A 15,254-nucleotide genomic window follows, 5' to 3' on the forward strand; every position below is an offset into this window, starting at 1 on the left:
GGAAAACTTGGTCTAAAACAAATTCAGATACCCCAGTCGTAAGGCCATTTTGGAGAAGAACAAGTTTGTCTCCATTAATGGTCAGGTACTCAACTTCCCACCTAACGGCTACCTAAATTTCCACCTATTCATGCATAAAAAAGTTGATCTTGGATTGCAGCACGCATCAGCTCCCTTGACCCACAATGAATTGCAAAGAACCCATGGACAAGCCGGAAGGAGATGGATGGACAAAGGCAACAAAGCGTTGGGTCTTGATGAACCACCAACTCTAGAAGGCTAGAAGTCCTCTCAACCTCCCCTTCTCCCCATCACATCCAAAAGGAAAGGTCATACCGAACTCCAATAGCTATAACTAGCACAGGTTAAGTTGAAGTGTTTTAGTCTTGGGCGCTCTCCTCCTCTTTGAAGAAAAGAGTGGCTATAAACTCTGTAGCGTTCTGGGTTGTAACCATGCTCTCCTTAGAACTTGCTTGATTCAGTGAGAAAGAGAGTTGGCGAGATGGCCATGGGCTTGCCATTGCTGCTGCTGCTGGTGCTTTGCACCATGGTGGTGGTCAGCAGAGGTGATGAGGCGTTGGGAGCCTCCTTTGTATTTGGGGACTCTCTTGTCGACTGCGGCAATAATAACTACCTTCCGTCGTTGTCGAAGGCCGATATAAGGCCTAATGGCATCGACTTCACAGCCTCCGGCGGACAGCCCACCGGACGTTACACCAATGGAAGGACTATTGCTGACATTGTTGGTATGGTCTCCCTCTGTGTGTGTGTGTGTGTGTGTGTGTGTGTGTGTGTTTTTGCATTCTTATATGTTAGGATTTGCAAAAAGAAAGAGATGAACAGACATGCATGAATCACGTATGCCTTCATTTTATTGCTAATGATCTTCCAATTGATAACGTAAATGGTTTTATATACTTGGTACGATCTCTTAGCACACCACACCATTACTTAGATAGCATATACCTTCATTTTAGTGCAAATGATCATCTAATTGATGGTAAAAAGGGTTTTAGATACTTATTACGATGCTCTTTGTTGAATAATTTGGTAAATTCATTTTTTTCTTGCTGCAGGAGAGTTATTAGGGCAGAAAAACTATTCTCCCCCGTTTTTAGCTCCCAATACAACAGGATCTGCCATATTGAATGGAGTGAACTACGCATCTGGAGGTGGAGGAATTATGAACCAAACAGGGAGAATATTTGTGAGTTGATCTTGTTTTCATATGTAACATCTTATATTATTAAAGGATTGTCAATCAGGTTTTATTATTGATCATTTATCGGTGGTAAAACCATTTTTTTATTGCAAAAAAAAAAAAAAACTGAGACTTTATTTTGCGAAAATGGAAAAAAAATTGCCCTGCTTTTTTATGTTCATAAATTAGAGGATCTATTTTCATAATGTAATCTAGTTTCGAAACACTGCGGTTTCTTAAAACTTTATCTTACTTGCAGCTGATCACACTCTGCTTTCTTATGTCAGTTTTATCTTTAGCCTACATTAGAGCCCCCCATTTTTGCTAAGAGGTACAAATCTTTTGCAGGTTAATAGGCTTGGAATGGACATTCAAGTTGATTACTTCAACATTACTCGACAACAACTCAATGGATTACTGGGGAAGGCAAAATCAAAACAGTTCCTAGCAAAGAAGGCCATCTTCTCGATTACCGTCGGATCAAATGATTTTCTTAACAATTACCTCCTGCCTGTCATCTCTGCAGGAGAAAGATATCTTCAAACACCAGATGAATTTATTGATGATCTCATCAGCAACATAAGAAACCAACTTACAGTAATTTTGCTTCACATTTATTCCCCCTCAACTTATCTACTTTACATGACCAAAACACTAGCATAATAAATTTCAATTATGTGTTTTGATGGCAGAGATTATACTCTCTTGATGCTCGAAAATTTGTAATGGCGAATGTTGGACCAATAGGTTGCATTCCCTATCAGAAGACAATCAATCGAATTAAGGAGGCACAGTGTGTTAGCTTACCGAATCAATTAGCATTGCAATACAACGGCCGGTTGAGGGATTTACTTGCTGAACTAAATGATAACCTCCCTGGAGCCAAATTTGTCCTTGCAAATGTGTATGATCTAGTTTTGGATCTCCTCACAAATTATGAATCATATGGTGAGATTGCTTTCCTATAGCATCCTAATTTCACATTCATAGTTGTACATATCGAACTCTTATGACAATGGCTAGCTGGATTAATGAATGTTCAATTCATGTAGGGTTCACAACAGCAAGTATTGCTTGTTGTGGCAATGGAGGACAATTTGCAGGTATTATTCCATGTGGCCCAACATCAAGTATGTGTGAAGAACGTTCAAAGCATGTGTTTTGGGATCCATATCATCCAAGTGAGGCAGCAAATCTTATACTTGCAAAGCATCTTGTTGATGGGGATGAAAAGTACATATCTCCGATGAATCTGCGTCGGCTTTTAGAACTCTAGCATGCTTTGTTGAAGTATTACATGTAACTGATTATGCTAGAGGCATTTGGCCTTCTTTTTTCCAAAAAACCTGAAATTTGTTATTCTTGTAATATGAGAACCTTAAAGATATATCTTGTTAAACCAAGTAAAAAGAGGAATCTCCCCTCAAAAAAGTTCAAAGGAATTTGATTGTTTCTCCTATAATTTCACCCATTCAGCTTAATCACACAAAGGATGGCTATATTGCAAAAACTATCAGAGACCATAACTGCCAAATATGTGTTGTAATCAAATGTTATCTCATGTTATATTATGTTCACTTGAAGATTGCTGATTGGAGGCTACTTTGCTACGTAAGAGATGTTGGGGCTGAATGTGATGATCATGGTCATGAATAATACCATACTTTCACTTGATATTTCATAGATAAGCAAACTAGAAAATAAATTTGCACTTGTACTAAGGGTTACTGTTGAGGTTAGCAAGGGCTTGTTAGAGCTTAGCCCAAATGATTAGATTCAATATTCCCACATTTCTATGAATGGCTTTCTAGAGGCCATTATTCCATGACCTGTAAATTTACAAACTTCCCATATTCCTGTCTATTTCTTTCTTTTATTCTCTCCTTTCATTTTCTTTTTCTTTTTCTTTCCCTCTTTTCTTTTCCACATCTTCTCCTTTGAAACCATTTAATCTATGATGAAATGGGTACCATTTTGCTATAAAGATGTTTCTAAGAAGAAGTAAATTGTCAGCAATGAAATAACTTGCATATTTTGAAAGTCTTGAGAGTTAGACCAAAATTTCCATGTCCTTATGAGGATTGTCATCATTTCCTTAATTTTCATCTTCCAATCCCTGTATGTATTTGATGTTGGGAGCATCATATTTTAGTTTTATATCTGTGAGAACTCGTGTGGGCGTGTGTTTAGTCCCACATTGATTATTCACCGAGAAAATTTTGGTTATTTATATAGGACTAAAGAACTCAAACATTATCTTTTGGCTAGTTTTTTTGGATGAGGTCCTAGGTTGTAATAATATCAGTGACTGTCACTTAATCTCAAAAAGTTAAAATTCTAATACAATAAGCTATGATCATTGGATATCCCTCAAAACAACTTTGCACTCATAGTTAGGGTGAACGACCATTGCAACATGAGAAAGAACGATTTAGAGATTATGTTATCTACTCTCGCAATGAATGAAGTGTTCCATTTGCGATTCTTTTATTGGCTCAAGGCATTTAAAATAACCAAATATCAAACTACCTTCTTTCACACACCACCATGACTTCTGATAGGGATGGCAATGGGCTAGGCTGGTTCAGGTCTGGGCTAGGTTAAGACAACAACTACAAGATAAGCTTTATCTGTATCTAATTCGGTCTGACATTGAGTTTAGAACCTTCAATCCATAAACACATCTTAATTCGATCTGACACCTACTCTTATTGGTAGGTGTGCATGCCATATAGGCAAGTACTCTATAAAACATAGCTAGTTTTTAGTGGTTGTCTTGACCGCTAATTTTTTCTTTCCCTACTCTATTTGTAATTTCTTCATGCCATATTTTTTTTTCTCACGAAATCCTGATAGTTTTTTAACGAAAAAAGAAAAATCACTGGCTGCACTGTGGCTTCTCTTTACCAACTGAACAGTATTCTTTTGATGAGGTCAAAATGGAATACTTGGAATTTGATCCAAATTCCTTCGCCTCCTACAGTCGCCAACCCAATAGTTCATTGAGATTCTAAGAAGACTGGTTCTGTCATTTGCACTACTCAAAAGTCCTGCTAGGACTATAAATATGCAACCCTCTCTCTCTCTCTACCCATAATACCTTCTAAACCCTGACATTATTATCTCCTAAAGAAAAATTCTAACATTATTACTTATCTCCAAGACTTCAGGATTTCAAGCTATCACTTCTGATAAAGAAATCCAAGCTGAAGCAGGAAAGAAGGTGGTCAGGTGGCAGCTCGACGTCAAGGAGGAGACGAGAAAGAAGCAATTTGCCCCCCCCCCCCCCCCCCTTGTAAAAATACTAGTCGATAAGTGCATGTAATGCTTCAAACTTGGAAGGGTTGGTTTTTTGGTTCAATCATTTATTTCCGTTAATCAAATTCTGTGGATTTTGTGAAGTTTAAGATGGTGGACCTACCTATCTTAGCTTTGTTTCCAAAGTTTGATTATAATTCCGTTTTACATTTTAGTTATTTCAATCTTTTGGAAGCCAGGTGATGCCAACCAAGGTCTGAGTTGGGTCTAAGGGCCTATCATCGGGTCAAGCCAATGTCCAAAATGATCAGCCTCATTCACCCATTTTGTCCCTAGGCCATGGCTTAAAATAAAAATATTACCATGGCATTATACTAGTTTGGTTGATCAACATTACATTGTACATTTACATAATGACTGTTTAAGATATGGTTGTTTTCTAATTGTCATTTGCTATAAAAATCATTTTTATTAGAAAGCATCAATGTTATATATTTCACATACATCTTATTCCATGAATCAAGATGACATAACATGATAAAGCCCTTCAATGTTATTTCTTCTGCTGCAATGACTGTAACGGCCATTACAGCACTGCTGATGCTTTCATTCTTGGAAATTCCATTTGAAAGCTTGATTGGGAAAGAAAGATTTCAATGAGGGGTGGGTCCAATCTTTAGGGATAACAACATTACTAAATGTGGTTTAAAATGAATACCATGACCGGGTTATTGTAACCATTGCAATGATTCCTTGGACCTTCGTTACAATATATATTTCTATACATAAGGGGGACGTAGAAGGAGCTTTTACAAATGTTAGAAGCGAAATTAAGGTTTAAACCAGGCCCTCCATTATGTTATATATATATATATATATATATATATATATATATATATATATATATATATGTACATACACTGACCGTTATGTAGCTATGAAACATATGGGAGAAGCGTGAAATAGAAAGTACATCAAATCTTTTGTTCTTCTTTCTCAGCTCTCAAGGTACTGCAAGAGATGCCAATGCCTCTCGAGCCTTGACGCCCAGGTGTACCATACAGTGCAAAATGGTGCAACCAAAATGTTCCAAATACACATAAATGAAAGGATTTCAAAAGAACTACATGATTCAGTCCTACATGACCAGAATTCAGTTTTCCAATATGGGGGAAAATACACATGATAACTAGCTAAATATGTCTCTCCGGCCTATACATCCTGGTCTAAAAAAAAAAAAAAAAAACAGGAAAGATAAAAAAGGAATAGAAAACAATGGAAATAATGAACAAGACTGTTTCTGTCTCTAGACACCAAATAGGCTTCCCTGCCATTGAAGGGCTATCGTTTAATGTCCTAATATAACAAGGGCATATTATAAAATTAATCTTTCAAATTTCAATGAACTGTGTGGCTCTCATAATCTTTTTTTTCTTCTAAAAATCAAATTTGAGCATTATTTTTTCTGAATTTCCTTTGTAACATGAGCACCAGCAAGAGGTTTTGATGAGCGAGACTCTTTCTTCCGCTTCGAATGGCCGACTAGAGCAGGCTCCACCAATGGACCAGACCAAGTCGACACAGGGGCTTTCTGGTAGGGAAAAACTGTGCTAAATGAAGCATCTGGAGGATCAAAGCCAGGATCCATGTGATGCGAAGAACCCAAGGGAAAGCCGAGTGCCCCATCCTGATGTGGTGGAGGAAACTTTTCGCTCTTGCTTTTCGCATTTGCGTATGTTATTAGTCGCCTCCTCTGTAAGTACAGAAAAGAATTTTAATTATCTGTTTTGACAGTGCTAATATACACTATCCCAATTTGCAACCATGCATTCAGATACAAACAAATATGAACAAAACAGTCACTGGGCAGTAGGTTTCATCACATCTAACAAACACTATTACTATCTTCAGTTGCAGAAAACTGATACCTCAGATAACTTAGTGATGCTTAGCATGTTGCTGTCAAGATTTTTCTAAGCAGCAAGAGTGGTGAATTTAGCTTGGATAGAAGTGAGAGCAGAAAAAAATGGTCCGCCATTTGCAGTGAAGGGTAGATAGCCAAGACAAAAGTATAAAAAAAAAATTTGCGGAAGCCAACAATTTTTTTTTTTTTTGGTTGTTGTTTTTAATAGCCATACAAACAAGGCTGTGAATAACAAAGTTGCAATCCATCTATCCAAATCAGTGCAATTAGAGAATGACCGACAACAATAGAGAACAAATCAAGAATAATTGTTGAACCAACAAGCATTTTTAAAACTTTAAAAATGCAATTGTACAGGCAGCTTGGCAAAAAACAACCATATGTATTTCAGAAGTATTCTGAACATCTGAAATCATACGAGTAGCCCAACCAAATCAGTATCAGCTAGGCCTTATTATTGTGCATTTTGATCATTTTTTTCAAAAATTACAAATAATTGTATCTCCCAGTATAAATTGAAAATAATTTTGTAGACCTTTGCCAATGGGAAAGCAGATCTACATCATCTAGCAAACTACAATGTCAGGTTCTGCGAATAAACACCTGACATTTTCAAGAATATATATTGGGCACAATATTTTCATTGTTTACCTATTATTGCAATTAACTAACCATTCATTTGTAATTAAATCCTAGTTAAGATGACTGTTTTATTTAAGCAACAATTAGAAAAACTCCACAAAGAAATTGCAATTGGTTCCAACTAAATTTTAGAAAGTAGACTTTTTTTATTACTTATACAAATATATATTTGTGGGTATATATGTATATATGTCTATGTGCGCGCACGTGAGGTGGACCAGAATCCTTTCAGTCAGATTTTAACTCAGATCCACTTAGTTCCAACTTAACAATGGGGGTCCACTTATATCCAACCTAGATGTGATCTACTATTGTTAAACTACTTAACACATCAAATTATGTAATTGGATGCTCCTAGCCTATGTATTGATGGTAACCATATATAGTTTAAATAATACAAAACAATGCATGTTTTTTGACCACTTGGTGCATAGGCAAGGGATTTCCAAGCCATATGACTTTTTGATATATAAGCATATTAGAGGTAATAGATCATATCTAGTTGGATTATCAGTATCGGACCCATCACCCTACTGACTGGATCTAAGTTGAAATCTGGTTGACCAGATTCTTGTCCATCTCTCTCTCTCTGTATATATATATATATATCTATATATAGAGAGAGAGAATATGTTGATTACCTAAAGAACATGTGGTTCACTCAATAATGGAAAGACTAAGAAGGAAAAAAAAGCTGTTGCAGCAGTTAATCTGACATACATCAAGGTTTGCTTGTAGCTCAGCATTCGCCTTGGGAGCTCCAACTGCCCTAGCAGCTCGATCACGTGTCCTTGTCTTCCTTATTCCATCGCCACTGGCTCTTCCACCAGCAGCTCGCAACCTACATTCATATATTTTGATTTAACAGCACCTTATGCATTTTATAATTCAAAAACAAGAACATGCAGCTTCATGATAGTCTGCAAAAAAAATCTTCAAATGGGAAATGAATCCAAGGAACATAAATTATATTTTTGAATTTTATTATGTCAGTACCTAAGACAATTTTCAATGCATCTTATGATTGACAAAAACTGGAAATAAAACAACAATAAATTGGTTATGAAAATGCTACCGACAGATAGTCAAACTAGAGCAGGAGCAATGCATATAAAAGAAAAATGGAGTCAATCGGTACCAAATAAAAAAGAATATGGAAGACATGTGATTTAAGTACAGTTATTTAATTTAGTTATAAACATCCTTAAATCATAACTAATTAAGTATGACGACATGGTGTTTATTTACTAAGTACATGTCCATCTCAAAGACGTCAATATAAAATATTATTTAGCAACATCAATATCACATGTTATAAAATATCATTATGGTGACAAGAAGAAGAAAAATCATTTTTTTATATAATTATGAAAGTGTAAAATTTACATCCTCATCCCTCCTCTATAAAAGCCCTAAAAGACACCCAAATAATCTATTGTTGTCAGACCTCTAAAAATTCAATGGTTGGGGGAAACAAAGGAAGATAAATTGGCTTTAACAGTTTAATGTGAAAGGTAGGTCAGATGATGGTGTTTGAGACTGGACGGTCTTCTCTTCTCCACTACAATGGTGCCACCAAAAAAAGTTAGCAATGTCATTCAATAACATGGTTGGTTAGGTCTTTTCCTCTCTTTTTTTTGAAAAAAAAAAAAGGAAAGCTCTTATCTAAATGTCAAACTGACTTCTTATGCACATTCAAATCAAAGACAAAAGAACATGTGACTTCAACATGTAACTTCAATTAAAATAAACATTTGCTGAGATTGATATCATCACCAAATGTCAAAGGTAGCTTTGAGGAGAAACTGTGAGAGTACAGGATATGAAATTGACTGCCAAGATCATGTATGTAAATTGCACAACTAACATGAATTTGCTAATGCTATCGAAGCCATCAGAATCTAAAAATTAACTAGATTGAGAAAATTTACATTTATTCTTATACATTGTTGTATTTAGCAATAACTGTCTCACAATTACCTATTCCCATGTAGTTAAATTATCTAAGCAGAAGTACATTCACAGATGCCAACAACTGTTAGTATAGTCAGTTGGGACCTCACCCTAAAGGCCTTACCCTTGAGGAGGGCTAGGGTTCAAATTCTAGGTATCTCTTAAAAAAAGAAAGTAAATCCATTTTGAACAAAGTTGACGGGAAGTGCAAGGATGTTAAGTAAGAAAAATAAGCTTGAAATTAAGCTAAAACACATTGAAAAGCCTCTCGTCATGTGAACACTTCAGAATTAGATCTTTGGCGGTATTGCTTGGCAGTCCTAAGATATTTTGCTATACTTTTCCAATCATGAATTTTACCTTCATGTTACTCTTCATTACAAAATATTATCATTCATTGAACAGTCAGACGCTTAATCTGCATTATAAAAATTACTCTCTTCACATGCCTCTGATTGACGCAAGTCATGTTACCAATAGATGCTCCACAAATTAGATTACTATATACTTCACTAAGGTCAAGATATCCTAAATCAGCATGTTTATCTTCTACCCAACTCCCCTAAGACCTTTTCTTTCTCCCCCCCCCCCCCCCCCCCCCCCAAGCGACAAATTCGAACTTCACTATTGTTCGGCACATGTATCCAGCTTCGGGTATATATAGCTACCATAGTTTCTACTAATGTATCCATAACTCGTTTCTTTTGTAACTATGTGAATGAGTGACCACTAAATGCTAATCAGGTAATTTTAATGCAGGCTTTAAACAAGTTATGTTAACCTCTTTATAAAATAATAATCATATTATCCAGATGTTTGTCATTTAGTTATCCTCTTTGGATAATTAGGAAAATGAGAGGAAACTGTCCCATAACTTATTGGTATTACGAATGAATCAAACTCTTCATAGTTGCAATCATAGTATTGGAAATTTGGAATTATACTTCAGCTTGACTGCTTGTTGAGATGATTACTTGAATAATATACATTTTTTGAAATTTGAAAGTTTGCATCTGTCTTATGAAATTAGTAATCAAATTTAAGATTGTCTTGCATCAGAGATTCACTCAAGGATGCTAGAATAACTTATCAAACAAAGTGACATCAAAGTAAATCATCTTTCAACATAGTCAAGTTTTTTTGTAGAAAATTATCAGAAAAATTACAATAGTAACAATTGTCTATGCTCTGTTGAAGCAAAAAATGTAAGCAAACATAGTCTAATCTAGTATGTAAATTTCCTTAATAAATGAATGCGATATGGAGACATCAATAAAAGAAAAAGAGCTCTCTAAGTGCACTGCTTAATTTACAATCTAAATATGTTTCTCAGCTGTGAAATAATCTAAAACACTTTCAATTATTGTGGTTATATGGAGGTGCTCTAGTTCCTCAGGATGGCGTCTTTCTATAAATAGTTTTGAATGCTTTACGCCCGGATTTAAATAGCAAAGATTCCATAAAAAAGGTTTTCAAAACTTGAATTAAAGAAGGTAACAAGTAAATGATCAAAAACCTTCTAGCTTCTTCATCCCTTCGTTTAGCATCAATCTCCTTGCTTGGAGGATATTTTGGCAGACTTGATGGTTCACATGCATAGGGTTTAGTTGTGAAGAACTGCAAGATTAAAAATTATTCAGGTCAAACAAGCAATCTTATAGAATGTTGATTGTGGCTGAACATGAAAACTTTATATAACTATGATTCTTTGATGGCAGAAAGAAGACAGAAAACAATTAACTTTTTATTACAACAGAAACAAAATTTTATGTAATATTTAGTTTTCCCCAAGCTCCTGAATATCACTTAATGTATGTACAGAGGGGGCAATTCAAATGCATGACTGCCAAAATGGTACCAGATATTATTAGCGAAAATTGGTGATCCTTCTGTAATATATAGTTTCAGTCCCAGACTACACTAGATGCTGCACTCAACTGAATTGGTGAAAGTATGATAACACTATAATCAATAAGGGAAACATAAGCCAAGATACCTGAAGCACATAAGGTAGAATGTATGCAAAATGCCAATATTGTATTCTTATGCATAATCAAGTAGCCTTATTCACCAGGTTAGTTGAACTAACCCTTCCCCATTCTATCCTATCAAGGACTACTCAATCAAGGGAACCTTTTCATCTCTCCTCGACTTCCACCATTTCTGCTGGGATCTTCGCCCTCCTTGTAGACCTTCCACATGATTCCAATAACTGATTATACGAAAGTTTGATAGCTTTCTCTAAGAAACCATATATGAAAGATTTTACTATAATCATATAATAATTACAATAATAATAATAATAATAAAGCAGTCTTATGCTCAACACATTCTGAAAGAAAAGTTTAACACCTGCGTAACAACTTACAGGATATTTCATCCAAATAAAAACAAATTGCAATGCCATTTGCAATACTATAAAGGTAATAATAAACATCAAAATTATTTACGAACAAGAAACTCACTTCAGTCATTAATGCAGAAGAGGCAGTTTGACGCTCAACAGGGTCAATTGCAAGGAGAGTTTCAATCAAAGGCAATGATGATGGTGGAAAATCTTTAAATGTTTCTGCTATGCACCGCTTATACGGTTTTTGGGTCTTAAATAGTGTAGCATGTGGTAACTTTGATTTCTTCCAGTACGCTTCTGAAGGAGAACCACACAGCTTAAAAATCTTATGCAGTTGCTCCACCTGGCATAGGTAAAAATGGTTGCTATTGTTACACAGTGGCAATGAAGTATAATCAGTGTCCAGTTACATATTGGCAGTGAACAAAAATAAAGCCATGTACTTCCTAACAATTATCAACAGTAACAATATCATGTTTCCTTGCCAAAATCTCAGGCAATTCTTCCAGGAAGCAAATTCTTAAAAGACTTTTTTATTAAGTTTATGCAAGAAATGGAATCGAGATATGTTAGCATTTACGAACATGAAAATTCCTATCAGATAACCTAACTGAAGAACAAAATCATCATTCATATTCTTGGTGGCCAGTGGACTTACTCAAGAAAGGCTTGGTAGTGCAAACTATGTGGAGTTGGATCGCAAATGTACCGATAGATATGGACATTCGGAATTTAAATTAACAAAGGAAGGTATTTGAGGGCAAAACTCAACATCATACTGAAATGCCTGAAATTAAGAGGTGAGAGACTATAATTAGCCCCATTGTAATAATGAGACTGCATGTTTCATGTTTGCATTTTCACCTTTTCTTTTGACAGGTCTTCAATTTCTTCGATGATTTTCCTTGTCTTCTACCTATCAAATAATGGATATTGATCTTTCAGTTAGAAAACGAAATTCAAACACTAGAACACAGGATGCAAGAAATCCTGCACTCCATCTCAAGATACGTCACTGTTGGCCAAAAATTTGACTTTCCTCTACAACATTTCCTGACCAATTAAAAGTTAGATTTTCATCCAGAAACTAATTACAACCAGCTTACAGCTTCCATCTGAAAACCAATTACGACTCCTTAAGGCCTTTATTTAAATACAAGCTCAAGCTTTGAGGTGCTTAATACATAATTTTCATATTTTGGTGCATTGAGAGCATATTCTACTTTACAAATCTAGCTGTCTTGAACAAGTTATAAGTACCAGATTCTTTGGGACTACAACCATTATTTAGAAGCACTAGATTTTTGCAATTGGAACAAATAATTGTTAATAGAAGATCTAATATCGCAAAGCACTGTTCAAAACCAAACAAATCATAGAAGGGAAGAAAAGAGAGAAAATGAAAGCCCAAGGTGAAGAAAACAAATGAAGAAAAGAGTAGTTTGGAACCTCTCTGGTGCTGGGAAACACCTCTGGGTCCAGTTCATAGACAATATTAGAAAGAAATAAAAACACTAGTTTTAGTACATGAGTAGAATCTTACTTAAGAATACATGCATTAAATATGAAATAAAATAACACAAGCTACAAGAGTGCAACAAAGAAACCAAAGAATATTTGATGCTAGATGAGATGACTTTGCATTTATTTGAATAAACAATAGTTTGCATGGGAGTTTCTTTATATTTGTTGAACTAATAGAGCATAATCAAGATACAAGATCCATCCATTTAAACACATAATTGTCTCAAATGATTGCAAAATTATAACATAAATATACCATACCCAATGCTAGATGGAGATCTTTCTCATCCATTTGAATCAACAAGTGATGCAAAAAGAAGCAAAACATAACCAAGAAATGAACGTCATCCTATCAAATAACAAAAAGATCTCTCATATGATAGATAAGGTGGCAGAAATGGATGTGGTTAGTGCATAGTATTGATCAAAGATGAGATACCTCCGTCCGCCCAGGCATAATAGGCTTCCCAGACAAGAGCTCTGCTAGAATGCAGCCTGCACTCCAGAGATCCACCCCCACGCCATAATCAGTAGTCCCAAGGAGAAGCTCGGGTGCCCGATACCAAAGTGTGACCACCCGGCTCGTCATGGGTTGCTTATGGTTTGGATCAAAGGTTGAAGCCAACCCAAAATCCGCAATCTTGAGTAATCCAGCATTATCAAGCAAGAGATTTGATCCCTTGATGTCACGGTGCAGCACCCTCCGGTTGTGACAGTGCTTGAGCCCTGACAGCAACTGATGCATGTAGCATTTCACCTGCTCAAAATAGAACTTTACAATTTAAATATAGGACAAAAAAAAAAAGGAGACAAAGGAGCAATCTTTTTTTACAAAGTAATCATTGGGATATATAAAAGATCAAACCTGAGGCTCTGTGAATTTGATTTCAGGGCTGGCGGCGAGACCAGCGAGATCATGCTCCATGTACTCAAAAACTAGATACAAACTACATGACATCCTAGAAGTAACCAATCCATCCAGCTTCACAATATTAGGATGATCTAATCTCCTCAGGATGTTGATCTCTCTGGCCATAAATTTCACACTCTCCGGCTCCAAAATATCGAACCGGACCTTCTTCAAAGCAACAATTTTGCCCGTCAAGATATCTCTAGCCTTGTAAACGTTACTATAAGTACCTTGCCCGATCTAAACAACGGATCAAAATGGTAACTTTAGAAAAACATTAAAGAAAAACCCTGAATGAAATAGGAAAAGAGATTAAAAAGCAAGAGGATTGCCTTATCGAGCTTCTCAAAGCTATCAGCCCGGCGAGGGGTCCATCCCCGGATGGCCTCCCCGGCCACAGCGGAAAGCCACGCCGGCCACCCGGCAGCGACCTGCTCGCCGTGCACGCCCTTGGGCGGGTTGCTCAGCCGCGGGTCCAACCTCGGCCTCCGCCTGTCCCTCCGCCGAGGTTTCTCCGCCCCTCCACCGCCGCCGCCGCCGCCATCCGGCTTAACCTTTACCTCCCCTTCCCCCTCCTTCTTCTCCTCCGTCCGATCCGCGTCGTGAACGTCAACTCCAGTCTCGAAATTGGGCAGCGAGGCCTGGGCTTTCCGATCAGACGCGACCGCCGAAGGTTCCCGGTGGTGGTTGCGCTCCGTCTCCCTCTGCCGGGAGGGAGGCGGCGGCGCCGCCTCTCTTCCGAGCACGCACCCCATCTCACCTCATCGCCTCCGCCGCCGTCCGTAAACCCTAGTAGAACTGCCTCTCACCACCTCCACCACCAAAGTAGCCAGTGATCCCGCGTATCAGAGTACCGCGTCGGGATTGCGAAACCTAGATTTCGAGCAAAAACCCTCTCTTTGCTTCGCTTGAGCGGAGTTCCCGCGATCGGCGCAGGGAATGTGGAGAGACGAAAAGGCGGTAAGAATAAAGCAAAAAAAAGTAAACCAAAAAAACCGGAGAGTGGAGAGAGAGAGAAGAAGACAGCGGTAACTAGTTCCGGCGATGGTCGGAGCTCAGCTCAGCCATAGTTTGACTCTCTGGGAGAAGAGAAAGAGTGGCACGACGGGGAGAGGGAGAGAAAGAAGGGATGGACTTTTTTTTCCGGTCCGCTTCTGGGGACAGTTTGTAGAGTATTATGGCTACACGGCCCAAACACTTTCCCAGACCGACGTGGCACGATAGCGTTGGCTGATTTAATGGGGATGCAGACGCCACGTGGGATGTTCAGCATTTTTTTTATATAGTTGCGAATTTGGGAGTGCTGTGATCCGCATCAAGACGGGTGGGCCCGGAGGTGGTGGGTGGGTGGTACAGTGGAGGCAGCGGATGGGTTTGGCCGTTTGGGTTTTTATAATGGTTTTTTTAATTCTGGGCGGAGGAACAGCGTGGACGGACCGTTTTCTAACCGCTGACCATTGACGCAGGAGATTGGGATGGATGGCCTACCCCT

The 15,254-nt window shown here is 37.5% G+C and overlaps 2 protein-coding genes across 2 annotated transcripts; one reads left to right on the forward strand and one right to left on the reverse strand.

Moving 5' to 3' along the window:
• Positions 1-205: 205 nt before the first annotated feature.
• On the forward strand, positions 206-2,663 carry LOC103711729 (GDSL esterase/lipase At2g23540-like). Its single transcript, XM_008797987.6, has 5 exons — positions 206-746; positions 1,077-1,207; positions 1,550-1,798; positions 1,894-2,149; positions 2,254-2,663. The coding sequence occupies exons 1-5, from the start codon at positions 503-505 to the stop codon at positions 2,475-2,477; spliced, it is 1,104 nt and encodes a 367-aa protein (XP_008796209.3). The 5' UTR covers positions 206-502; the 3' UTR covers positions 2,478-2,663.
• Positions 2,664-5,563: 2,900 nt separating this feature from the next.
• LOC103711730 (putative serine/threonine-protein kinase At1g54610) lies at positions 5,564-14,907 on the reverse strand. Its single transcript, XM_008797989.5, has 7 exons — positions 14,095-14,907; positions 13,718-14,002; positions 13,292-13,609; positions 11,444-11,671; positions 10,495-10,595; positions 7,746-7,866; positions 5,564-6,212 (listed from the first exon to the last, which is right to left on the reverse strand). The coding sequence occupies exons 1-7, from the start codon at positions 14,515-14,517 to the stop codon at positions 5,916-5,918; spliced, it is 1,773 nt and encodes a 590-aa protein (XP_008796211.1). The 5' UTR covers positions 14,518-14,907; the 3' UTR covers positions 5,564-5,915.
• Positions 14,908-15,254: the final 347 nt, after the last annotated feature.

Source organism: Phoenix dactylifera, chromosome 17 (assembly GCF_051530095.1).
Source record: "Phoenix dactylifera cultivar Ajwa chromosome 17, Ajwa_hap1_PhDact_Kaust_v1.1, whole genome shotgun sequence".
NCBI classification, from domain to species: domain Eukaryota; kingdom Viridiplantae; phylum Streptophyta; class Magnoliopsida; order Arecales; family Arecaceae; genus Phoenix; species Phoenix dactylifera.